This window comes from Marmota marmota, unplaced genomic scaffold, assembly GCF_001458135.2.
Source record: "Marmota marmota marmota unplaced genomic scaffold, marMar, whole genome shotgun sequence".
Classification (NCBI taxonomy): Eukaryota; Metazoa; Chordata; class Mammalia; order Rodentia; family Sciuridae; genus Marmota; species Marmota marmota.
The window spans coordinates 515,624-540,061 of NW_025999982.1; the positions used below are offsets into that span (position 1 = coordinate 515,624).

The 24,438-nt window shown below is 47.4% G+C and overlaps 3 protein-coding genes across 3 annotated transcripts in view; 2 read left to right on the top strand and 1 right to left on the bottom strand.

Moving 5' to 3' along the window:
• Positions 1 to 12,060, top strand: part of C2 (complement C2) — a 13,600-nt gene extending 1,540 nt beyond the window's left edge. Inside the window, exons 3-17 of the mRNA XM_015487321.2 lie at positions 982 to 1,372; positions 1,472 to 1,570; positions 1,739 to 1,872; positions 3,821 to 3,959; positions 4,521 to 4,661; positions 6,071 to 6,160; positions 9,642 to 9,782; positions 9,908 to 10,002; positions 10,097 to 10,208; positions 10,326 to 10,491; positions 10,593 to 10,669; positions 10,814 to 10,905; positions 11,101 to 11,227; positions 11,381 to 11,430; positions 11,584 to 12,060. Of these exons, the coding sequence (XP_015342807.1) occupies positions 982 to 1,372; positions 1,472 to 1,570; positions 1,739 to 1,872; positions 3,821 to 3,959; positions 4,521 to 4,661; positions 6,071 to 6,160; positions 9,642 to 9,782; positions 9,908 to 10,002; positions 10,097 to 10,208; positions 10,326 to 10,491; positions 10,593 to 10,669; positions 10,814 to 10,905; positions 11,101 to 11,227; positions 11,381 to 11,430; positions 11,584 to 11,760 (2,031 nt within the window). The 3' untranslated portion in view covers positions 11,761 to 12,060. The remainder of the gene's footprint in view (positions 1 to 981; positions 1,373 to 1,471; positions 1,571 to 1,738; positions 1,873 to 3,820; positions 3,960 to 4,520; positions 4,662 to 6,070; positions 6,161 to 9,641; positions 9,783 to 9,907; positions 10,003 to 10,096; positions 10,209 to 10,325; positions 10,492 to 10,592; positions 10,670 to 10,813; positions 10,906 to 11,100; positions 11,228 to 11,380; positions 11,431 to 11,583) is intronic.
• Positions 12,061 to 12,410: 350 nt separating this feature from the next.
• Cfb (complement factor B) lies at positions 12,411 to 18,299 on the top strand. Its single transcript, XM_015487464.1, has 18 exons — positions 12,411 to 12,631; positions 12,720 to 12,950; positions 13,319 to 13,504; positions 13,612 to 13,785; positions 14,015 to 14,116; positions 14,209 to 14,345; positions 14,644 to 14,782; positions 15,087 to 15,218; positions 15,493 to 15,594; positions 15,670 to 15,807; positions 16,349 to 16,446; positions 16,567 to 16,684; positions 16,845 to 16,998; positions 17,108 to 17,184; positions 17,357 to 17,457; positions 17,538 to 17,670; positions 17,741 to 17,790; positions 18,089 to 18,299. Exons 1-18 carry the CDS (start codon positions 12,568 to 12,570, stop codon positions 18,242 to 18,244), a joined length of 2,292 nt encoding a protein of 763 aa, XP_015342950.1. The 5' UTR covers positions 12,411 to 12,567; the 3' UTR covers positions 18,245 to 18,299.
• A 141-nt stretch (positions 18,300 to 18,440) lies between these two features.
• Nelfe (negative elongation factor complex member E) lies at positions 18,441 to 24,437 on the bottom strand. Its single transcript, XM_015487468.2, has 11 exons — positions 24,300 to 24,437; positions 23,783 to 23,865; positions 22,271 to 22,340; positions 22,031 to 22,176; positions 21,315 to 21,389; positions 21,192 to 21,229; positions 20,683 to 21,014; positions 20,429 to 20,573; positions 20,221 to 20,275; positions 19,873 to 19,975; positions 18,441 to 18,612 (listed from the first exon to the last, which is right to left on the bottom strand). The coding sequence occupies exons 2-11, from the start codon at positions 23,855 to 23,857 to the stop codon at positions 18,515 to 18,517; spliced, it is 1,137 nt and encodes a 378-aa protein (XP_015342954.1). The 5' UTR covers positions 23,858 to 23,865; positions 24,300 to 24,437; the 3' UTR covers positions 18,441 to 18,514.
• Position 24,438: the final 1 nt, after the last annotated feature.

Below are 24,438 nucleotides of genomic sequence, written 5' to 3' on the forward strand. Positions count from 1 at the left end.
GGCAGGTTATATAACCTCTTCATGCCTCAGTTTTCACATCTATCAAATGGCAGTAGTAAGAGTACTGATCTCATGGGATTTCCATGTGAGTTAAATGAGTTAATATTATTAAGACCTAGAATAGCTGGAACTTGATAAACACCACATACACTTTTTTTTTTTAGTTGTAGGTCACAATACCTTTATTTTATTTATTTATGTGGTGCTGAGGATTGAACCCAGTGCCCCATGCATGCAAGGCAAGCACTCTACCAGTGAGCCTCAACCCCCCCAGCCTCACTACATATACTTTTTTTTTAAGTTGTCGATGGGCCTTTATTATTTATTTATTTATATGTGGTGCTGAGAATCGAACCCAGTGTCTCACACATGCTAGGCAAGTGCTCTACCACTGAGCTGCAACCCCAGTCCCCCACCACATATACTTTTGTCATGGCTCTTACTGCCCCTGTGAATAGTGAGTGGCTCTGCTTGGCAGAAGTAGGACTTCCAGGATTACTCTGAGTCACAGCTGCCTGTGGCTTTCCATAACACAGAAGACAACGCCTACCAGGCAGCAGGACTATACCCACACCCAGTGGCTCAGCTGATGGCTCCCTACTTCTGCCCTGCCCTGGAATTTTCCCCAAATAGGCTTTTTTTTTTTTTTTTGGTACTAGGGAGTAAATCCAGGAGTACTTAACCACTGGCCACACCCCCACCTATTTTTTGTATTTTATTTAGAGACAGGGCCTCACTGAGTTACTTAGAACCTTGCTAAGTTGCTGAGGCTAGCTTTGAACTCACGATCCTCCTGCCTCAGCCTCCAGAGCCACTGGGATTACAGGTGTGCCCCATCATGCTCAGCCCCAAACACTTATTCAAATATAAATTTAATTTATTTAAAAATGTCCTTAGGTTCTGGGGAGTGAACCCAGTGGCCTCACACATGCTGGGCAAGCAGCTGTCCTCACACTACATCTTCTCTGGGGTTCTGGGTAGACACAGGTGAGGCCTGGGTTGGAACTAGGATGCTCCAGCTGGCAACTGAGGTTGCCAAATTCTAAACCCTTCACCCTACTTAATGTTCTTCAAACTCACCCTGGTCTCACAGTTCTGTTTTCTCCCAAGGGACCCTTGCAGCTCCGAAGGTCTATAGAGGAGCCTGGAGGGAGGGGTTGGTGGCTTGCTCATCTCTGTCTTTTTTATTCACTTGCAGCTGGCCACTGCCCCAACCCAGGCATTTCAGTGGGCGCAGTGCGGACGGGCTCCCGCTTTGGCCTTGGGGACAAGGTCAGCTATCGCTGCTCCTCAAATCTGGTGCTGACAGGGTCATCAGAGAGGGAGTGCCTGGGCAATGGGGTCTGGAGTGGGACAGAGCCCATCTGCCGTCGTGAGTAGCCATGCTGCCCTCCTGGGACTCCTGACCCCCCTGGCCCCTCCTGAGACTCCTGACACCCCTTGGCTGACCTCCAGGTGGTTCTTCCCACAGAACCCTACTCTTATGACTTTCCTGAGGATGTGGCCCCTGCCCTGTCCATCTCCTTGTCCCATGTGCTTGGAGCCACCAATCCCACCCAGAAGAAGAAGGGTGAGTGTTTTGAGGACGGGGTAGCAGGGGATGTTCCTGGGTGGAACAGGTCGGGGAGGGAAGCCTCCTGTGACTCAGTGACTGAAGGGGAGGCAGGGAGGCTGGACTCCCTCACCAAGAGCACAGGAAGGAGTGCGCAACTGAATCTCCCCTTGCACATTTCTCCAGAAAACCTGGGCCGTAAAATCCAGATCCAGCGCTCTGGTCACCTGAACTTCTACCTGCTCCTGGATGCCTCTCAGAGTGTGTCGAAAGATGACTTTGAGATCTTCAAGAAGAGTGCTTTCCTCATGGTGGACAGGGTCAGGAATTAGGAGTTTACAGGCTGAGAAGTCCTTCTTGGCTCTCTCGGTCTTCTTCCTGTGCTCAGAGCCTCTCTCACAGCCCACCTCCTTCTAGATGTCCTCCAAGATTATATTCATGCCATGCAGGAATCATAAATTCAATTCACATGATCATTTTTAAAACTCCACAAATCCCTTTGGGGCACTTACTATGGGTCAGGCACCATGTTGGATGCTGGGGGATAACAAAGATGAACAAGGCTGTGAGGTCTTCTCCCCAGAAATTCATTATCTAGAGCAGTGGTATCCACAGAGGGGTAACATAATAATCCATGGGGGTGAGGCAGAAAATTACTGATGTCTCTGTTGAATAATCTTAATTAAATTAATGATATTTAATAATTTTCTTTTAAAACTTCAATATTTTGTGCAGTTTTAAAAATGTGTATATTTGAATAGTTCAATCCTTTATAATTTATAAATGGGCCCAATGGCTTGTAATCCTGCTACTCAAGAAGCTGAGGCAGGATGATTGTGAGTTCAAGGCCAGCCTGGGCAATTTAGCAAGACTCTTTCTCAAAACAAAACAAGGGATGTAGCTTAGTGGTAGAATGCCTCTGGTTCAATCCCCAGGATTCCACCCCCCCACACACATAATCATAAATATATACACCTGTATTGAGGTATGTGTCCAAAATGTTTTTATTTTTTATTTTTTTTGGTACCAGAGATTGAACTCAGGGGCACTCAACCACTGAGCCACATCCTCAACCCTATTTTGTATTTTATTTAGAGACTGGGACTCACTGAGTTGCTTAGTGCCTCACTTTTTCTGAGGCTGGCTTTGAACTCTTAGTCTTCCTGCCTCAGCCTTCTGAGCCACGGGGATTGCAGGCATGCATCTCGTGCCTGGCCTCCAAAATGTTTTTGCTGACAGGAAGCATCACCAGAAGAGTTCGGATGCCACTGGTTTCAGTTCTTTGGTTCCTTGCCAGCCCTTTCTTTTGTAATTATGCTTTTCACAGTAATTCATGTAAATAGGTGGTTTTTCGCTTTCAGCTACATTTTTTACTATCTATTTTTTTTTTTAGTTGTAGATGGACACAATACCTTTATTTTACTTATTTGCTTTTATGTGGTGCTGAGGATCAAATCCAGTGCCCCACACATGTGAGGCAAGTGCTCTACCACTAAACCACAACCCCAGCCCTTAGCTACATTTTTGACTTTATTAAATTGTTGTTGCTGCTGCTGGGGATTGAATCTAGGGCTAAGCACACTTACCTGCACACCCCAGCCATGTTTTAAAGAGGGTTTCTTTATATCTTCTGTAGAGTTTCTCTTAGGACTTAAAGTATATAATTAAATGGTGAGGCGATAAAATGTACCAGTTAGAGAAATGACCTCAGAGTTGCACTGGCAGAGCAAAATCCTTTATTTTTTAATGAAAAAAAATTTTTTTTTTTGGTACTGGGGATTGAACCCTGGTACTGGGATATATCCCCAGTCCTTTTTATTTTTTATTTTGAAACAGGGTCTCACTAAGTTGCTGAGGGTCTTGCTAAATTGTTGAAACTGACCTCAAACTTGTGATCCTCCTGCCTCAGCCTCCTGAGTCATTGGGATTACAGGAGGGCATCACTATGCCTGGCCAGACTCCAATCCTAATGCCACCTCTTATTAGTAGTGTGATCCAGGACGAGATAATAAGCCTCCGTTTCCTAATCTATGAAATAGGGAGCATCAGGTCCCTCACTGATTTGATGTGAGGATGAGATGAGGAGCGAGTATGTTAAAGAGAATAGATGCTCAGCAAATGTTGTTTTCCTGGCTTCTTCCTAGCTGCAGTTGCTTGCTCAGTCTCGGTGCAGGTTCTCTGCCTCTGCGAGGGCCTCTTTCTTATTCTCTTACTGTGTCCCCTTTGGTTTCCGGACTTCTCATTCCTCCTCTCACCTGCCCTCCTCAGCTCTTCAGCTTCGAGGTCAATGTCAGCGTTGCCATCATCACATTTGCCTCACGGCCCAAAACCATCATGTCTATCTTGAGTGACAAATCCAGGGATGTGACCGAAGTGCTCTACAGTCTGCAAAATGCCAACTATAAAGGTATGGCTGTCATCAAATGAGGGCTGCCAGAGAGGAAGGTCAGTACCTGTAGGTAGAGTCTGGAGAGTGAGGTCTCTTCGGGCCCTGGAGTCCTAAGGCTCTGGGGTATCTTCCAAGTCCAGGGTCACGGTGGAGGAGTCCCAGCTTCCCCTGGCTCATGGCTTACCCTGAAGTGCTGTTAATCTAAACGAATGGTGCAGATATTGGTTTTCAACTCCTTCTAGAGGGCCATGCTGTGTGGTTGAATTTCATAGCTCAGCACGGCAGTCTCCCATCATTATCCACCCGCACGCTGTGTGAAAAAAAAATGATCAAACAATCCAAGTTCTTTGGAAACTCCATCCCTGAATCTTGGAACCTTACAGTGGTCTTGGATGCAGTGAGCATTCTAGGTAGAAAGACTGAACATTTGAACAGGCAATGATGTCAAATCATTAAAGGTCTGAGTTTATCAAAGGCTATTGATAACTTACATTTCCGGTGGTTGTGAAAGAGTGATTCCTCACTCCCAGGTGGAGGTGGGAAGTTTCTAAGACAGTCTTTCGTTTTGGCATGTTCCAGATCATGAGAATGGAACTGGGACCAATATCTATGAAGCTCTAAATAGTGTCTACATCATGATGAATAACCAAATGCAACGTCTTGGCATAGTAACATCCGCCTGGAAGGAAATCAGACACGCCATCATCATTCTGACAGATGGTGGGTACTGCCATCTTTGTGAGGGGGTCTGGAATAGTGAAAGGGGCATCAATGTAGGGTCAGAAGACCTTTTGCATTCTGTTCCCCCCTTGGCCACTTCAGACCTCAGTTTCTTTCCTTTCCTTTTTTTTTTTTAGTACTTTCCATAGTAAAAGTGTTTTGAGGGGACAAGTTGAACCACAATGCAGTTGAACCAATGTAATGTTTTGTAAATTTTCATGCAATCCTTGTTCAGGGGTCATGATAATCTTTGTTATCATCCTGATTTTTTTTTTCTTTTTGGTACCAGGGTTTGAAGCCAGGGGTGCTTAACCACTGAGCCACATCCCCAGACATTCTAATTTTTTATTTTGAGACAGGGTCTTTCTAAGTTGCTTAGAGTCTTGCTAAATTTCTGAGGCTGGCCTCAAACTTGTGATCCTCTTACCTCCGCCTCCTGAGCTGCTGGGGTTACAGGCATGTGCCACCATGCCTGGCTTCATTCTGATTTTAATATATGTGCTGCTGAAACTATAATGAGCCTCAGTTTCTTATCTATAAGATAGAAATAGTGTTATTTTTTAAAATATTTTTTTAATTTAGTTGTACATGTTTATTTTGTTTATTTATTTTTATGTGGTGTTGAGGTTCGAACCCAGGGCCTCACGCATGCTAGGTGAGCGCTCTACCGTTGAGCCACAACCCCAGCCCCAAAATAGTGTTATTGATGATGATTGTAACAACAATGAGGATAATGATAACTACTCTCCTTTCCTTACATAATTTTTTTGGACAGAAACTTGAGTAGTATGTATAAAAGCATTCTATGATTAGAACATGTCAGTTCATGTTACCACCTGGAGGTAACCTGGTGCTCAATGGTGGAGATGTGGTTCTTGAACACGAACACGAGGAGCTGTCTGTATTGGATCTGGCCTCTGCCATTTATATATATACTTTATTAAATTGTTGCTGCTGCTGGGTATTGAACCTAGAATATATATAATATATATATTATAGTTGTAGGACACAACACCTTTATTTTTATTTTATTTATTTACTTTTATGTGGTGCTGAGGATCAAACCCAGTGCCTCACCCGTGCAAGGCAGGTTGTCTACCACTGAGCCACAATCCCAGCCCTGTCATTTACATCTTGATTTTGTCCAAATTACATAGCCCCTCCAGGACTTGGTTTTCTCATCTATGAAATAAGGATATCCATACTTCCTGGGGTTTCATGAGAATTAAATGAGAAAGAGTATATGAAGCTCCTGGCCCAGTGCCTAGAATGTAGACAATTTCAGGAAACAAAATATTTTGAAATGGCTTTGTTAAGGTTTCCAGGCTGAATGCTTCTTCATGCTTCTGGGGCTCCAGAGGATTCAGAAACCCACGCAGATGGACAATTCTTTCCCTTCTCTGTTCTAGGAAAGTCCAACATGGGTGGTTCTCCCAAGCCAGCAATTGACAACATCAAAGAGATTGTGGATATTAAACAGAACAGGAATGACTATCTAGGTAAGCCTCTGCCTTCACCCACCCACCCAATCTGTGCTGCCCTGTGGACAGTATGGGATCCTCAGCCAGAGTTCCAGTGGCTCTGGGCCAGAGCCACACAGTTTTCTCTCTGTTGTTTTGTTTGAGGGTAGCTGAGTATCACATGGAAGAGGGGAAGTGATATGCCCCTGGTCCCCACCTTGGTTTCACTTTTGGTGGGCTGGGATTGTGGGCAGTTTCTTCATCTGTAAAAGGGGAGCAGTACTAGGACCTCCCTCATAGGCCAAGAGAAGACGCTCAGGCAAATTTTGCCTAGCATAGAGAACTGCCATTGTCATCATTGGTGTGGTCATCACCATTGTCTCAAGTTTCAGGAAACTTTCCAGGAAGAAGGATCCTGGATTCCTCTAGACTCTCCTTGCTGTTTCTCTTTTAGCAATATAGACAGCTAACCAAGGTTTAGCAATTGCAGTCTATGAAGGAAAAGTTTCTCAGGTTCAGAGTAAACACAAATTGTACTGACCTTTGACCTGAAAAAGATTTTGGAGAGAGACACTCAGAGAGGGCAGCTGGTTTTGTTTTTGTTTTTTTCTGTTTCTTTCTTTCTTTTCCCGTTTTTTTTTTTTTTTTTTTTTTTTTTTTTNACCACAATGCAGTTGAACCAATGTAATGTTTTGTAAATTTTCATGCAATCCTTGTTCAGGGGTCATGATAATCTTTGTTATCATCCTGATTTTTTTTTTCTTTTTGGTACCAGGGTTTGAAGCCAGGGGTGCTTATCCACTGAGCCACTTCCCCAGCTCTTTTTATATTTTATTTAGGGACAGGCTCTCACTAAGTTGCTTAGGGCCTCACTAAGTTACTGAGTCTGGCTTTGAACTTGTGATCCTCCTGCCTCAGCCTTCCAAGCAGGGATTACAGGCATGTGCTATCATACTTGGCTTAAAACTGGCCCAGTTTTAAAACTCCAAATTCATTTCCTTCCTCTTTAGCCTCTGAACCAGAGTCAGATGCTCAAAAAACACCTTAATAGCTGTGTGCAGTGGCACATGCTACTTGGGAGGTTGAGGCAGGAGACTAGAAAGTTGGAGGCCAGCCTGGAAAATTTAATAAGACCCTGTCTCAAAATACAAAAATAAAAAACGGGGTTGGGGCGCTGGGATTGTGGCTCAGTTGGCACATGTGAGGCATTGGGTTTGATCCTCAGCGCCACATAAAAATAAATAGATAAAATAAAGGCATTGTGTCCATCTACAACTAAAAAAATATATTTAAAAAAATGTGACTAGTCCAAGTTGACATGTACTGTGATTTAAAAAACAAAACAAAACAAAAATAACAACAACAAAAACAAAAATGAGTGGGGATGTAGCTCAGTGGTAGAACATTTGTTTAGCAACAGCAAGGACCCTGGGTTCCATCCTCAGCACTGTGAAAGCAAGCAAACAAACGGAAGCAGGAAACTGAAGGAATAGAGCTGAAGAAATCATTTTGTGGTTCTGCTATGCTTCTGTCCTGGGCATTGCTGATTACTTCTGAGATTTCCCTCTGTCTTTCTGAGCTCCTTGATCATTTTACACCAAAAGGGTGCAAAGAGTGGAAGCAGATGGACTCTGAGGGCCACCACAGGGTGGTTCTTCCAGGGATCCCTACTCCTAGGCCAGAACTGGCAGCTGTGTGGGTCCAGGGCCTCCAATGTGAAGAGATGGCTTTAGTCCCTTCTCCCACAGCCTACTTTTCCAGAGGAAGACTATATCTGAAGCTCTGTCTCTGTGCTATGTTTATGAGTCTCTTTCATTCAGTCATTCATTTTAAAGTCTTTACTGAGAAACTCTCCTGAGCCAGGCACCATCCTGGGTGCTCGACAGACAAAAATGCCTGCTTGCACAGGACTGCCATTCCAGAGAGGACAACGTATATTCGTTTCCTAGGGCTGCTGTAACAAACTGCCCCAAACTTGGGTGGCTTGAAACACAAATTTATTCTTCCACAGTTCTGGAGGTCAGAAGTCTGAAATCACAGTGTGGCAAGGGCCAGCCTCCCTTTAAAGGCTGTAGGGAAGAATCCTTACATGCCTCTTCTAGTTTCTGGTAGCCCCAGGCATTCCTTGGCTTGTAGCAGCATAACCCAATCTTTACTTCTGTCCTTACTTAGCCTTCTTTCCTGTGTAATCTCTGTATCATTACATGGTATCCTGCTATCTGTGTGTTTGTTTCCAAAGTTCCTTATTATTTTTATTTATTAAACATTTTTTTTTGCATTGCTCAGGATTGAACGCAGGGCCTCATACGTGCTAAGCAGGTGCCCTACCACTTAGCTACACTGACAGCCCTTGACTTTATTTTTTATTTTATTTTTTTAAATTTTTTATTGTTGGTTGTTCAAAATATTACAAATTTCTTGATATATCATATTTCACACTTTGATTCAAGTGGGTTATGAACTCCCATTTTTACCCCATATACAGATTGCAGAATTACATCAGTTACACATCCATTGCCCTTGACTTTAGATTATGACCCACTTTAATCTAGTATGATCTCATCTTAACTTGATTAATTCTGCAAAGACCATTTTTCTGGACCACCTCTATCAGGTCCACTCTTGGCCTGTGAGAGCTTTCTCTTCTTACTTGAATAAATTCTACTCTTTACACTCAAAAAAAAAAAAAGAAAAGAAAAGAAAAAAGAAAGAAAGAAAGAAAAAGAATTACTGAGGATGTAACAGTACCAAGAAAAAGAAAAAATAATAAGACCCTGTTTCCAATTAAGTCCCCATCCATGGGTCCTGAGGGTTAAGACTTGAATATATCCTTTGGAGAACATGATTCTACCCACATTAGGTGATACTCAGGATAAATAAGGAATCCATATAGCATGCAGCTTGTAGGTAACTCATGACATGATATGAATGAGGCAGAGAGGGAATGGGAAGGTCTGGGGCATTGAAGTTTTAGACATTGAAGGTACATTTGTGCTAAGACTTAAACAGGTGTGAAAGTGAACCGTGAGAACATCTGGGGAGAATGACCCAGATGGGGTGAAGCTGGTGCAGAGGGTTGGAGGTGAGAGAGCGTCTGCAGATTTAAGAAACTTCAAGGGTTGGGGTTGTGGTTCAGTGGCAAAGAAAAACCAGGGGATCTGGGAGTTCTATGGTGATGACATAGCCTTGCTGAAGTTGGCCCAGAAAGTGAAAATGTCCACCCATGCTCATGCAAGGCACTGGGTTTGATCCTCAGCACCACATAAAATAAGTAAAATAAAGATATTGTGTCCAACTACAGCCAGAAAGCTTTTTTTTTTTTTTTAAAGAAACTTCAAGAAGGCTGTGCTGGAAGAGTGAGGGGCAGGGAGTGCTAGGAAACAGACAGGTGGCAGGGGTGAGGGAGGCTTGGATACAGCTCATGTAGATCTTTGTTGCCATAGTAGTTCAGATTCCAGCATTCTCTCTCACGGGATAGCCCCTCAGCCACAGGATTGGTGACTTCCCTCCTCCCCATCAGACATCTATGCCATCGGGGTGGGCAAGCTGGATGTGGACTGGAAAGAACTGAATGAGCTGGGGTCCAAAAAGGATGGTGAGCGGCATGCCTTCATTCTGCAGGACCCACAGGCTCTGCACCAGGCTTTTGAACACATGCTGGGTGAGTGAGTTTTGTCTTCCTGGTGTTGGGGAGAATGGTGGGGAGACAGTGGGGGGCCCATATTGGGAACCTGGGCACAATACCCCTCCCTTGCCTCCTTCTCAACCTGATCCTCACACTTACAGATGTCTCCAAGTTCACAGACACCATCTGTGGGGTGGGGAACATGTCAGCTAATGCCTCCGACCAGGAAAGGACACCTTGGCATGTCACTATTAAGGTACCAGGAAAGAGGGGTGGGCTTGGATCCCGGAGGTGAAAGCAGCTATAGGCCAGAGACACTGCAGTTTCTGAATATCACTTATTCCCTGCAGCCCAAGAACAACGAGGCCTGTCGGGGGGCTCTTGTCTCTGACCAGTGGGTTCTGACAGCAGCTCACTGCTTCCACAATGCTAAGGACCGCTCCCTGTGGAGGGTCAACGTGGGTAAGGCAGGGGCTTCACCAAGTTCCTGACCCCAAGGCCAGAGCGCTGGTTACCCGTCCCCAGCCTCTGGCCCCTTCAGGAGCCCTGATTCAGCCTCATCCACCGTATCATTCCCAGGGGATCCCAACTCCCAGTGGGGCAAAGAATTCCTTATTGAGAAAGTCGAGATCTCCCCGGGATTTGATGTCTACGGAAAGAAGGACCAGGGGATACAGGAGTTCTATGGTGATGACATAGCCTTGCTGAAGTTGGCCCAGAAAGTGAAAATGTCCACCCATGCCAGGTGCTTGATCCTAGGACAGGAGGATGCCCTGCAGGGGAGAGTGCTCTGGGGAGCCCCAGGATACTGAGGATGGGCTGTGTGACACTCACCCTTCTCTCCAGGCCCATCTGCATTCCCTGCACAGTGGAGGCCAACATGGCTCTGCGGAGACCCCAACGTAGTACCTGCCAGGACCATGGTGAGTGCTGAGGTTTAGAGTTTGTAAAGAGCTGGGGCCAGAGCCTGGGGGTGCTAACAGGGACTAGACTTCTGTCTCCAAGCCAGAAGTCTGACTGGTGGGTAAAGGGACCTACAATCAACATCCCCTTCTCTTTGACGGCAGAGACAGAACTTCTGAACCAACAGAGCATCCCTGCTCATTTTGTGGCCTTGAATGGGAGCAAACTGAACATTAACCTCAAGACAGGGGAAGAGGTGAGGGTCTTAGGTGGTGGCGGGGGGGTTCTGGGGTCCCACTCAAGCCAGATCACAGAATGGTGCTCTTCCTCCTCTAGCTCCGGCTGCTTTTTCCACCTCACTTAAGTCACCCCTCCTCCCAGGCTTAGTGTTCTGCCAAGTGTCCCTAGGCCACTCATTTCATTCTTCCTTCCTGCTCCACCTCTACTGCAGAGGTCAGACTGTATCAAGGTAGTCTCCCAAGACAAAATAAAGTTCCCCAACTTGACGGATGTCAGTGAGGTGGTGACAGATCAGTTTCTATGCAGTGGGACCCAGGAGGATGACAATCCCTGTAAAGGTGAGCACCCCCCATGTCTGGATTTCCCAAGGAAGGGCCACAGTGTCCCTGTGGCCAGCATGCATGCCAGGACGCCAGCACCTGCCCTGGATGACACTGTCTCTTTTTTTTTTTTTTTTTTTTGACACTGTCTCTTGTTCATCTTGCTGGCAGGAGAATCTGGGGGAGCAGTTTTCCTTGAGCGGAGGTTCAGGTTTTTCCAGGTGGGTACAGGGAAGCTCACAAGGCTGGCTACAGGAACTCAGCTGGGGCAGGGGGGGTGGTGGTGGTGAGGGAGGTCTCTGAAGGAACCATGGGAGTCAGGGCTCAGAGCTGGGGCTGTGGCGTCTTTCTACTTCATTTTTCCTTTCTTTCAGGTGGGCCTGGTGAGCTGGGGTCTCTACAACCCCTGTTTTGGTGCTACCAACAAAAACTCCCGCAAAAAGCCTCCCCATGGTGCCCCACCACCCCGAGACTTCCACATTAACCTCTTCCGCCTACAACCCTGGCTGAGGCAGCATCTGGAGGGTGTTCTGAATTTCTTGCCCCTCTAATCATGGCCACAAATCCCTTGGCTATCTTGCCAGGATCTGCCTTCTCTCCTATCTCCTACCCCTGAACACCTACCCTCAGACCCTGTGGCCCATCCTCAATTCTAGCTGTGTGAATTCAGGAGCCCAGACACAGCAAGCACAAGCAGGAAGGTCCCCTGGGGTGCTGGCCAGTGTGTCTGCCCGCTGCACCCTCCCCTCCTGCTCCTGCTCAAATCCCTCCCCCTGGTAAACATAATGTGTTCCTTTCACTTTCACATGAAATTTCCCAGTTATGAAATTAATAAAAATTGATGATTTCCACATCTGTCTGTACCTCTGCCTGGGGGATGGGGAGGGCAGAATGATTCCAGGAAGGTCAGAGACCCTGCTGGACAAACAGCAGCTGGACTCTGCCCTATAACACAGTCAACAGGGGAACCAGCTGGGGGACTATTTCTGGTCTCTAGCTAGGGTGGTCTGGGATTGTTGGGGAGAACCTGGAAGCTGACATGAAGTGTCAAAGGGGAGAGTCCCAGACCTTGGGCAGCAAAGGGTGGGGCTTGTGTAGTTTCTGTTTCTTCAATTGGCAGCTCAGTGGGGCCCTCCTGCTTGAACATTCCCGGAAAGTGATGTGTATAGGGAAGGCCGGACAAGCTGCAGGTGCCAGAACAGATTGCATAAAAGGCTGGGGATTGGTGGGGAAGGGAGTGCCACTAGACTTAGGTCTAGAGTTTCAGCTTGGACACTGAGCCAAGCAGGCACACAGAAGGAACCTGGAGAAGCCCTCCTGACCCCAGCTCGCCCGCTTCTCTCCTGCCTTCTATCACCATGGGGTGCCATCTCAGCCCCCACCTCTGTCTGGTATCTTTGGTCTTGGGCCTCTTGCCCAGAGGTAAGAAAGGGTCACCCCCACCCTCCTGCTGCACCCAGCATTCTTCTTTGACTTCGTAGGGCCAAGCTTCACCAGTATTTCTTTTCAGGTGTGAACACAATTCCATTGCTGGCCCAGCCCCAAGGCTCCTGCTCTCTGGAGGGGGTAGAGATCAAAGGTGGCTCCTTCCAACTTCTCCAAGAGGGCAAGACCCTGGAGTACATATGTCCCTCTGGCTTCTACCCATACCCTGTCCAGACACGCACCTGCAGATCCACAGGGTCCTGGAGTTCCCTAAAGACTCGAGACCAAAAGATTGTCAAGAAAGCAGAGTGCAGAGGTTAGAGGCAGTGAGAACAGGGATGTGCTGAGACAGGGGATGATGGGGCAGGTGGTAGCCAAGGTCAGCAGCCCTTGGGTGAGATTAGAGCTGTGTTGAGGCCAGCAGCCCAACAGGTTTGGCTAAACAGGGTAAGGGGCAGCCCTAGGGGTGCAGGTAAAAATCTGGGAGGCAGGGGGGCTCACCTTCACTAAGCATTTGCCCTGTATCTGGCAGCTGTGGCAGTGAAGAGAATGCTCAGGAATTGGGAGCAGACCAGCAGACCAGGGACTTGCTGTTTCTCAGTGACAAGGTCTCTGAGAGCAAGAGGGATACCCTGAAGATAGCCCTTCTATCTTGATGACTTTTACTTGTCCTCCTCCCCAAAGCGATTTACTGCCCAAGACCTCAGGAATTTGAGAATGGGTACTACTGGCCCAGGTCTTCTTATTACAATGTGAGCGATGAGATCTCTTTCCAATGCTACCATGGATACATTCTCCGGGGCTCTGCCAATCGCACCTGCCAAGTAAATGGCCGGTGGGATGGGCAAACAGCAATCTGCGATGATGGAGGTGAGAAGCCTGCCTGCTCCTGTCGACCACACTCTCTCCCTTACACATCCATCCCCAAGGAACAGGCATCACAACTGTTCTCTGACCTGCCCTCTCGGCCTCTGCAGCGGGGTACTGCCCAAACCCGGGCATTCCCATTGGCACAAGGAAGGTGGGAAGCCAGTACCGCCTTGAAGACACAGTCACTTACCACTGCAGCCGGGGGCTTACCCTGCGTGGCTCCCAACAGCGAAAATGCCAGGAAGGTGGATCTTGGAGTGGGACAGAGCCTTCCTGCCAAGGTGAGTCTTGACTTGGGCTCCCAGGTCAGATCCTACTCTCCAGTCCTAATGTTCCCACAGCAAGGCACTGTCTCCTTCTCTCTTCAACCCAGCTTCTCCTCACTTCTTCCAAACTCTGTAGAGCTTTCTCACTTCCAAGCCCTTCCCATCCTAGAAAGGCATCATCCTGTCTTTCTGGTCACTGTCCTTGACCCTTCAGCTATTTGACCTGAGTTCTGACCTTTCCCAGACACCTTCATGTATGACACCCCTCAAGAGGTGGCCGAAGCCTTCCTGTCTTCCCTGACAGAGACCATAGAAGGAGTTGATGCTGAGGATGGGCACAGCCCAGGTTTGAGCAGAGTTGGGAGGAAGAGCAGGGAATTGGGGGAGTTGCAGGAGAAACATGCATCCTGAATCCTGAGTCTCTCTGCTGGCATCCAGGGGAACAACAGAAGCGGAAGATTGTCCTGGATCCCTCAGGCTCCATGAACATCTACCTGGTGCTGGATGGATCTGACAGCATTGGGACCGGCAACTTCACAGGGGCTAAGAGGTGTCTCGCCAACTTAATTGAGAAGGTGGAATCCCCTTCCCCTTGAATGTGGGGATCCTGACTGGACCTTGCTGCCCTTCCAGGACTAAGTTCCTTTGTGCTCCCTGTCTCTCTGAACCACAGCATCCCAGTAAAATCTCCAGGTCCTATTCTGTCCTTTCCTTTTAAGGTGAAGTGGTAATTTAATGCTTGGCACAGCCTCCTCCATGAACTTCAGCCTGAGCTTCTTACTGTGGTCTTTCTGTCCCAAAAAAGGTGCTGAATTTTTCTAACTATAATATTGTACTTTCAATGCCATGACCTCTTACTCTTCTCATTCACAGATAGCAAGTTATGGGGTGAGGCCAAGATATGCTCTAGTGACATATGCCACAGAACCCAAAGTTGTGATCAGAGTGTCTGATCAAAAGAGCAGCGATGCAGACTGGGTCACAGAGAAACTCAACCAAATCAGTTACGAAGGTCAGAGGTTAAGAAAGGGAAGCTCTCAGGTTACCTGGGGGGTCAGAGAAGTCAGAAGCCTCAGAGATATTATGGGGGAAGGGGTAGAGGGGGCAGGGGCAGGTACCATACATTGTAGTTAAAGATGGATGGCAGGGTTACTGGGTAATGGGGGTTAGTGGGGACATATTGGGTGCTGATAGGGCAATTTTGTAGTCAAAGGGATGACAATCCACAAAGATGAAGGATGTGGGATCTCAGTTGTGATAGGCTCAAGGATGGCTTGGAAGACCAGGTGAGGTGATGACCTTTTCCCTTTCTACAGACCACAAATTGAAGACAGGGACTAATACCAAGAGGGCCCTCCAGGCAGTGTACAACATGATGAACTGGGCAGGAGATGTCCCCCCTGAAGGCTGGAACCGTACTCGCCACGTCATCATCCTGATGACTGATGGTCAGAAGGGACCTTTTTCCTACCCAGACTCCCCACCCTCAAATCTACATGTAACACTTGAGTTGGGGTCCTGAACACTGCTCATAGCTGGCTGTTGAGTTTTCCAATGACCCTTTTAAAGGTGGGATCCTTCTCCCCAAGGCCTTCTATGATCTGTCACCTCCATCCCATCTCCAACCTGCTACTCAGCTATGTGTGTTGTCACTGCCTTCCCCAATTAATGTTTTTTGATTCTTTTCCTCTCCTGCCCACATGGTCCTTGTCTTCTCTGCAGGCTTGTACAACATGGGTGGGGATCCAGTCACTATTATTGGTGAGATCCGGGACTTGCTGGACATTGGCAGGGATCGCAAAAACCCAAGGGAGGATTATTTGGGTGAGTGACCTGCCAAAGACCTAGCATCGTGCTTTCTCAGGGCCTGGACCCTTACTCTGCCTTTTCCTTCCTTAGACGTATATGTGTTTGGGGTCGGGCCTCTGGTGGACCAAGTGAACATCAATGCTTTGGCTTCCAAGAAGGACAATGAGCAGCATGTGTTCAAAGTCAAGGACATGGAAAATCTGGAGGATGTTTTCTACCAAATGATTGGTAAGAACATACAAAAGCATAAGACGAATATTAGGAAACTCAGATCTCATCAAGTTGCTCATTTCCCTCTACCTCCTCCTCCTTCCCTCCCTTCCTTCCTTTCTGGGGATAGAATCCAGGGCCTCACACATGCTAGACACGCATTCTACAACTGATACTTCCCAGACCTTGGAAGCCTTTTCTCATTCCTCTATGTCACTGTTCTTGTTTCCTGCCACTGTCCACTTCCTGATCTTAGAATTACAGCAACATCAGGACTTTCTACTTCATTTTACAAATGTGGTAATTGATACTAAGGGAATGAAAGCTAGCAACAAAAGTGGGTCTGAAAACAGCAGGTCCCTGATTTGGTCCCAAGGCCTTTCACTACCCCAGTGTTTTCTTGTTTCCTAACATAACAAATGCTCTCAGCCTTTTTCTCTATGTGGGCTTCTGTTCCCCATAGACATGCGGGGTGGGGGGTGGGGATTCCTTCTAAAATGGCTGCTGCCACTTGGGGATGAAGGGTCTCTAGCTTTCAGCACACTTTCCTTTCGGCTAGATGAAACCCAGACTCTGGGGCTCTGCGGCATGGTTTGGGAACACAGGAAAGGTACTGATTACCACAAGCAACCATGGCATGCCAAGATCTCAGTCACTGTAAGTACTATATCCTAGTAGGTACTTGTGGGAGGGGAGGTGGAAGGGGCAAAGAGGGCAGAGGAAGAACAAAATATGCACATCAGACTGGCTTTTCCCCCTTCACTGTTCTGTTCCCAGCGCCCTTTGAAGGGACATGAGAATTGTATGGGGGCTGTGGTGTCTGAGTACTTTGTGCTGACAGCGGCACACTGTTTCACTGTGGATGACCAAAAACACTCAATCAAGGTCAGCGTGGGTAAGGACGCAGCAGATGGGCCCTGAGCTCCGGCCATACCTCCCACTTCCTTGCCACCCCGAACTCTGCCCTTCCCTCTAAAAAGTTAGGGATAGGGAAAACCAGAAGTCAGGATGACACTGGGTCAGAGTCAGGAGGCTGCCCTCTCTTCCCCCATCAGGAGGGAAGAGGCAGGACCTGGAGATAGAAGAAGTCCTATTTCACCCCAACTACAACATCAATGGGAAAAAGGAAAAAGGAATTTCTGAATTTTATGACTATGATGTTGCCTTGATCAAGCTCAAGAATAAACTGAAGTACAGCCAGACTCTTAGGTGAGAGAATCTGGGTGCCTGAGGAAAGGAGGCTGGGGAAGGTGGGCTGGAGGACAGGGGTGCAGGGCAGGCCATTTGCTGCTCCTGACTGTCCTCACCTCTGTAACAGGCCCATTTGTCTGCCCTGCACCGAGGGAACAACTCGAGCTTTGCGACTCCCTCAGACAGCCACTTGCAAGCAACACAGTAAGGCATATTCTGGGATGGGACAAAGATAAGACTCCAGGAGATGTGAGGGGGAGGTGTAGTAGGAGCAAATGATGCCTAGCTCAGGAAGGGCTTGAAGGACATCTGTTAAGACAGAAGCAATGGGGTGGGAGGGGAGAACTGGAGTAACCCAGTCTGTCCACCTGTTCAGAGGAAGAGCTGCTCCCTGTCAAGGATGTCAAAGCAATGTTCGTTTCTGAGGAAGAGAAAAAGCTGACTCGAAAGGAGGTTTACATCAAGAATGGAGATAAGGTGAGGAATGGGGAAATCCTAAGGGCCTGTCTTAAGTCGGCTTTGTTCATCATCCCTTTCTCCCCCATGCTCCCCTTTAGAAAGCCAGCTGTGAGAGAGATGCTCAATATGCTCCAGGCTATGATAAAGTCAAGGATATCTCAGAAGTTGTCACCCCTAGGTTCCTCTGCACTGGAGGGGTATATCCCTATGCTGATCCCAATACTTGCAAAGGTGAGAGGAGTCTGGTTCTTATAAGTTCCTGAGGCCCGATAGTCCTTTCCCTAAAGCTTCTCTCCTACAGGTGACTCTGGTGGTCCTCTGATTATTCACAAGAAAAGTCGCTTCATTCAAGTGAGTACTCCCTTTCCTATTTGTGGGGAGATGCTAAATGGTCAGCATGGACCCCAAAGCAGGAAAGCTCACTGAACATAGCTGGTAACAGAAGGACAGAGCCCGCCTAACCTTAGAGTTAGTCTCTGAACTGATCACTTTAGCGTTATGTGTCTGGCCTGCAAGGCAAGAACAGGGTTGAGCTGGATATCTAGTCTCATTCCCTTGGATCAGCTCAGATGCACTTGGGATAACCATGCTTCCTGACATTAGGATGAAACTCTACAAAATGATCCATAGCATCCCCTCACCTCTGCAGGTTGGTGTGATCAGCTGGGGAGTAGTGGATGTCTGCAAAGACCACAGACTGCAACAGCAGGTACCTGCTCACGCCCGGGACTTTCACGTCAATCTCTTCCAAGTGCTGCCCTGGCTCAAGGAGAAACTCAAAGATGAGGATCTGGGTTTTCTATGAGGGTTTTCCTGCTGGAAAGGGGCATGGGATCAAATTAAAACAGCTGCAATAATAACTGTGTTCCAGATCCTTGTGGGGTAAAGGAGCGGGGGATGTGTACTGACGATGTTAACAACTGAAATATAATCTGACAGCCGTTTTTAAAGGCTTAACCCCAATCCCAAGTGCTGAAAAACCAGAGGCTGAGGAAGGTGTGTGAGCTTCCACCTCAGTGTTTTACTGAGACCAGCATTGGGGGTGTATGAGGCACAAGGAATCCAGCTCCATTCCCTAGAAGTCATCCACAAGGTTTTCCTCATAGACATCATCATTGTAGACAATCTGGGTCCTCTTGTCCCGGTGGCAACCCTTAGGGCTATTCTGGACAGCTAGAGAGGGAAAAGAGTAACAATTAAGGTTTGAAGGAGATCATGAGTCAGACCTGAGGCCTAGAGTCTGACTACCTCACTCTGGCCTCTGTCCCCAGGAAGCCCAGTTCTCATGCTGCCCTCTGGTGGACAGGATGGCCTGTCTCCTCTTAGCTCCTTCAGGTTGGTTGTGGTCAACCTATCACAATCGAGAGTGTGATGTTATTGCAGAGCATGTGGCTATTGTGATGAATGTTTTGTTCTTAGAAAATCCTCAAATGTTATCATTACTGAGACATGTGAATGATGTTAACCTACTGCTTTTAGTCAATACATCAAAAATTAAAAATCAGAAATCTGTAGCCCTTTGTTGATCAATTCTGGATCCTTCCTAGTGTCCAAATCCTACCTCCTGCTTACTTCTTTCCCAGGAAAATCTATTTTCAGGTAAAATGGGTCATTCACAGTAAGAAATGTTACTGGCCCCACCAGAACTCCTTTAAGGGGTAACTTTGGCTCTCAGCATACTCTCTTGAGCCTCTGGTCCTTTTTTCCCTTTCTCTTTCTTTCCTTCATCAGGATTCCATCCCTCCTACCTGAGGGCTAGAGCAAGTCTCTCCACACCAACTCCCATTCTCTTGGGTCTCCTACCACTGACCACTTATCCCTCTTGAAGCCTGTGTCCTTTGGCTTTAGTGGCCTAGGGTCTCTGATGCTGTTCCTAGTGTTGGACACTTCTTGTTTTCTTTGCTGAATCCTCACCCTAACATGTCAGGGCTGCTAGGGACATGTAGGGCACAAGGAGCCTGGTCCACTTTCCTAACATATTCCCTGAACAGTCCCCAAATTAGTCCTGGGTCACTCTTTTCTCCAAAATCAGTTTTCCTAATGATACTATCATTTTGTAGCCATCCCAAGATGCAAATGACTCGAAACCATTTTTATTCCTCACTTCACATTTGAGTTCTGGACTCTTAATTTCAAAGTTTCATGAAGCCTGCTGTACTCCAGCTCAGAATGCACAAGTCTCATGAACTGTTCATCTCCCTACTAACCTGACTTTGGCTCCCACTTTCTTCCCTGTTCCAGTCATTGCTTTGGTTTCAATACTCTTCTCTCCTCCCCTTACCCCTAGCTGATGGAGGGCCTGGCAATTCTCCTTTCTATTCCCATAGCCTCCATAAAAATTCTGACCATTACTACCTCTAAGGAATCCAGGGATATGCAAGGGAACAAAAAGGGATAGTTTGTGGGGGGAATGAGGAAGATTCCTGTTCTTACCAAGGGAGCCCCAGAGAGACTTGCCAGTAGCAGCATCCAGCATGGGCTGTTTTCGGGCTATGTTGACTTTGAGCTGTACGGACTCCACCTGGGTCCCGTTGAGCTATAGTAGAAGATGATAGGGTACAGAGGATAGGGGAAACATTACAGATAACCCAGAGAAGCTATTCCAGGGGCTACTATCCTAGAAGCAGATAAATAAGGATCTGAAATTTTAAGTTTTTCTGTGTGACTAGAAAGAGACTTCCTGTCAAAAGGAACCAATTTCCTCCTGGCTTTCAAGTATTTTAAGAAGAAAACATGAAGCTGGCAGAAGGGATGGGAAGAACAGGTCTGGGAAGTCCCAACCTCGGCAACGGCCTGATCTGCTGACTCCATCTTTTCATAGGTGACGAAGGCACAGCTGGGATGAGAAAAAAACAGAGTCAGTAGAAGGCCTCTGGGCTCTGCTGGACCCAACCAAACCCAGTGCTCACAGGCTGCTGGAAACAGGGCAGCTTCCTCCCCTAGGCCTTACATCCCAGGTCTTCTTATCATGCCCTGTGGCCATCCTTACTTTCTGGGTGGGTCCATGGAGAGGTCAATGATGTTTCCAAAGGGAGAGAAGGCCCCTCGGAGGAGAGTGGGTGTCATGTCTTCTCCATACACGTACAGAGTGTTCCCCTTCCGAGGGGCCCGGCGTTCAGGGAATGAGTCTGACCCTATGGGATTCGCAATCAGTCACAAGACAGTCCATTTCACCTTCCACCTTAGTGGCACCCACCCAAGTCTGAGCTGAGATCACCCATCCTGCCAGCCAAGATCACTCACTGCGGAAAGGGCCCTCTCGGTCTCGGTCTCTATCCCTGTCCCGGTCTCGATCTCGATCTCTATCCCTGTCTCTATCTCGATCCCGGTCCCGATCTCGATCTCTGTCCCGCTCCCGATCTCGATCTCTGTCCCGCTCCCGATCTCGGTCTCTGTCCCGGTTCCTCTCGTGGCTGCGGTCCCGGCTTCGGGGAGGGGAGGTTGAGGAGCGAGCACTGCCACGTTCTTCATAGCCCCAGTCAAAGCTTCGAGGGGGACCATCACCAGACGCTGGGCCCTCTGCTTCTTCTCCATCTGGCCCTAGTTCCCAAAGTCTATCACTAGAAGATACAAAGCTGAAGAGAAACAGACAATATAATTCAAAGAGGGCCTTTACTTCCTCCTCCCAGACCCTGTGGAGACTCAACACACCCTCCACAAACTATTTTTTTTTTTTTAACTCCAGTCCCAACCATCCCAAGGACTAGGCAATCAACCCCCACACTGAGTGGGACCCAGTCTAGTTCTCTAACCTCTCATACAAAGATTTCCTCTGGGGACGTCTGGATGACTGAAAAAGAAACCAAGAATAGTTAATATGGGGTCTCTCGTCTTCCTCAATCCCCAGCTCAGGGATGGCAAATTGGAACCATTACCTCCTGCAGGTCATCGTCAGCAGATATACTCCTCTGGAAGGGCTGGAAAGTAGGGACTGGCCCCTTCTCAGGGTCCTGAAGAGGTGGTAGAAGCCTATGTCAGTGTTGGAACAGGAGGCTGCCTAACCATGAGACAGAGGGGCTACTCTTCCCTCACTCTCTTCTTGACTTCTGATCTTTTCTTTTAATGCTACATATACTTCTTATCTGATTGTGTGTAGTTTTTAAAATAAATGACCTGACATACATGTAAAGTACCTGGTTTAACCGCTACCTTGAATCTGATGATGTTTTCAGCCTGTTCAACTTCTTGGAGCAACACATTTTAAGAGCTCTAACCTCACGTGGATTAGAATCACAGAATGTATAAAACAGAGAAGACAATAGGATTCACCTAGTTTTTTTTCACTTTACAAATAAGAAACCTAAGGCTCTTCCCACGTGTGGTGGGTCACACCTACAGTCCAGCTATTGGGAAGCTGAGGTGGGATCCCTTGTGCCCAAGAGTTCAATATCAGCCTGGGCAACATAGGGAGACCCATCTCAGAGAGAAAAGAAAAGGAAAAAAAAAAAAAGGAAACCCCAAAGCTCAGTTGGTACAATAAGTTGCCCATGTCTAAATATGCATTGTTTTCCCCCTAAACCTATCTCCCTTCTAACTTGGAGAGATGCTCTCTGAAATCAAAGGTCCCAAGAACAATCCTGCTTGTGCACACCTTTAGCTTCCCCTCTAGGGTTCGAGAACGTTTGAAGCCTGAGTTCTTGGTCTCAGCTTTGATGGCACTGATAGCCCCTGACTTCACCAGTTGCTTTGCCTGCTCTGTTGCTGTAGCTGTGTCCACCACAGGCTGCTCTGACAGTGCTGGAGTAGTGAAGGAAACAGACATTATGTTGGCTGCGGTACAGGTCAGGCCCACACTGCCCACTTCTAATCCTCTCCATTTCCTGTCACTCACAGCGTTTGACGCCACCTTGGCTGGCTGTGCTGCTGCTACTTTGCTTCTTCAGAGCCAACAATGCCTTTTTCTGTGAATGATAAGACAGTGGTCAGTCAGGCCAAGTCTTTTCCCAAGGCCCCTGGGTACAACACTCCAGGGACACCTTCCTTGAAGAAGACAATGCAAATGGTACCCCTGGAGTGGTGCATTGAGGTATCCCTGCCTCTCATATCTGATCCCCCAAATCATGTACAATACCAGCAATACTTAACCAAACCATGGTATCCAGAGGCTTTCCAGAGTCTCACATTTTTTAAGTTGATGAAAATGAATCCAGTCATGGATTGGAGCCCCAGGATATAAGTTGCAAGTAAGTATAAGCCTATGTGCCTTTGTGGGGGTGTTCACCTACCCATTCCTTACATATTTAAGGAAGTCCAGACATGACTTTGTAACAGAGATATACAGAAGTAAATACATGGTTCCTATGCTTAACAGTCCAGGAGATGAAATGACTAGACTGAATGCCAAGAATGATTATAAAAGATGTAGATTACTTGTAGCTGAATACAAATAAGACTTTCTGATGCTTATGTGGCTACTAAACTGGGCCCCGAGTAGAATCGAAGCCAACACAAATAGAAAAGTATTTTAGACAAAGAAAACAAAGATGCAGAGAAAAGACGGTTTCGGGGAATGAATTCTGAGTAGTAAACAGTTATGCTTGATTAGACAGCAATGTCAACCTAAGGTTTTGGGGCTTTGTTGTATACATGTGAAATCACTCATGAATTTTGAGGACAAAATAGATCATTTTAATAGGAGTGAATGTTTGTTCAAAAAAAAAAAAAAAGACTGAAGACCATTCTAACAGCCTAGGTGCAACGGTGTGCAATGAGAAATTCATGGGAATGAATAAACAGGATAAATTACTTTGAAAGAAGAATCAAGAAGACTTGGCACACTGAACATGGTGGTGTGTGCCTGTAGCTCAGCAACTCAGGAGTCTGAGACAGGAGGGTCACTTAAGCCTAGGAATTGGAGACTAGCCCAGGCAACATAGTGAGACCCCAATCTCAAAAAGAAAAGGGGGAAAAAACTGTTTGGCTCTGCAAATGGTGCAGAAGTCAGAGATGAGATTTTTGAGTTCAAACACAAAAGAGTTGAACATAGTCAGTTCTATGTGCAAGAGCAAGAAAAAGGACTAGATAGGAAGATAATAATTTCAGTCTGGGTCCCTAAAGGTTATAAGTAAGGCAACAGATGCAACTGGAAAATCTAAACTTGGGAATTACCAGTCTGAAGTGTGGTGGTATTAAAAGCCCCAGAAAAAGATGACAATTCCATGAAAGACTGCATAGAAAAAGGAAAAAGTCACACCAAGACTTGAGAAAGCCCACCTTTTGAAGTTACATGGAGAGGTGATGTCTCCAGGTGTGAGCTGGAACCCCCCATCCCCTCACACTCACCCCGGTGTTCTTGGAGTGCTGAATCTGAAAGGTTGGGATATGCCCCCACACACTCCCTCACCTTTTTCTTGAGTTTGTTGAATTTCTTCTGCAGAGCCTCCTCCTCCTCGCTCAGTCCGGGGGGTATCACCAACATGGTGGCTCCTGGTTCAAGGGCAGGGCCCAAGACATCTTTCTCCACTTTCACCACCCGGGGTTCACACGCGGTCCACCCTATACTCCAACCCACCCTTCCAGGCCTGCCTACTTTTGCCTTTGGCCTTTCTCTACCCCTTGTTTAAACCAGGCTGTGGTCCAAGCTCCCGGTCGTTGTATCAACCAGCATTTCCTCTTGTCTCCAAGGATCAGACATCAGAGCCTTGGGGTACCACGTGGCTCAGGGAGGGAAAAACACCGACTCCGTCACCAAGGTGATGGCACCCGACTCCCCATCCCCATTTGAGTTAGTATGGCCAACAGCGGGGTCTGGACAGCAGAGGAGGCGGCTGAACCCGCGCAGCTCTCTTAGTGCAAGAAAAAGGGGAAGAAAATAGAAGGGGCTCCGAAAAAAGGGGCGAGGGGTGAAGAGAAGACCTTACCTGAGGGGGCGGCAACTGGAGCCCCACGGTCTCGGGCCGCGCCAGCGCTGGCTGCTGAGAGCGGGCTCTAAGCGATGACGTAGCAGGGGCTGAGAACGCGGTAACCAAGGCGGCGGAGGCGCAGGCACTTCCGCCCGGC

What these genes read in the sequence shown, in the direction of transcription:
- Nelfe (XM_015487468.2), bottom strand. Translation starts at nt 23,857, where the DNA reads ATGTTGGTGATACCCCCCGGACTGAGCGAGGAGGAGGAGGCTCTGCAG. An exon ending in AGGAAATCTTTGTATGAGAG is followed by an intron (nt 21,015 to 21,191) that starts GTTAGAGAACTA and finishes GTTTCTCTTCAG; the next exon opens with CTTTGTATCTTCTAGTGATA. An exon ending in CCGAGAGGGCCCTTTCCGCA is followed by an intron (nt 20,574 to 20,682) that starts GTGAGTGATCTT and finishes CGAATCCCATAG; the next exon opens with GGTCAGACTCATTCCCTGAA.
- Cfb (XM_015487464.1), top strand. Translation starts at nt 12,568, where the DNA reads ATGGGGTGCCATCTCAGCCCCCACCTCTGTCTGGTATCTTTGGTCTTG. An exon ending in AGCAATCTGCGATGATGGAG is followed by an intron (nt 13,505 to 13,611) that starts GTGAGAAGCCTG and finishes CGGCCTCTGCAG; the next exon opens with CGGGGTACTGCCCAAACCCG. An exon ending in CCCAAGGGAGGATTATTTGG is followed by an intron (nt 15,595 to 15,669) that starts GTGAGTGACCTG and finishes TTCCTTCCTTAG; the next exon opens with ACGTATATGTGTTTGGGGTC.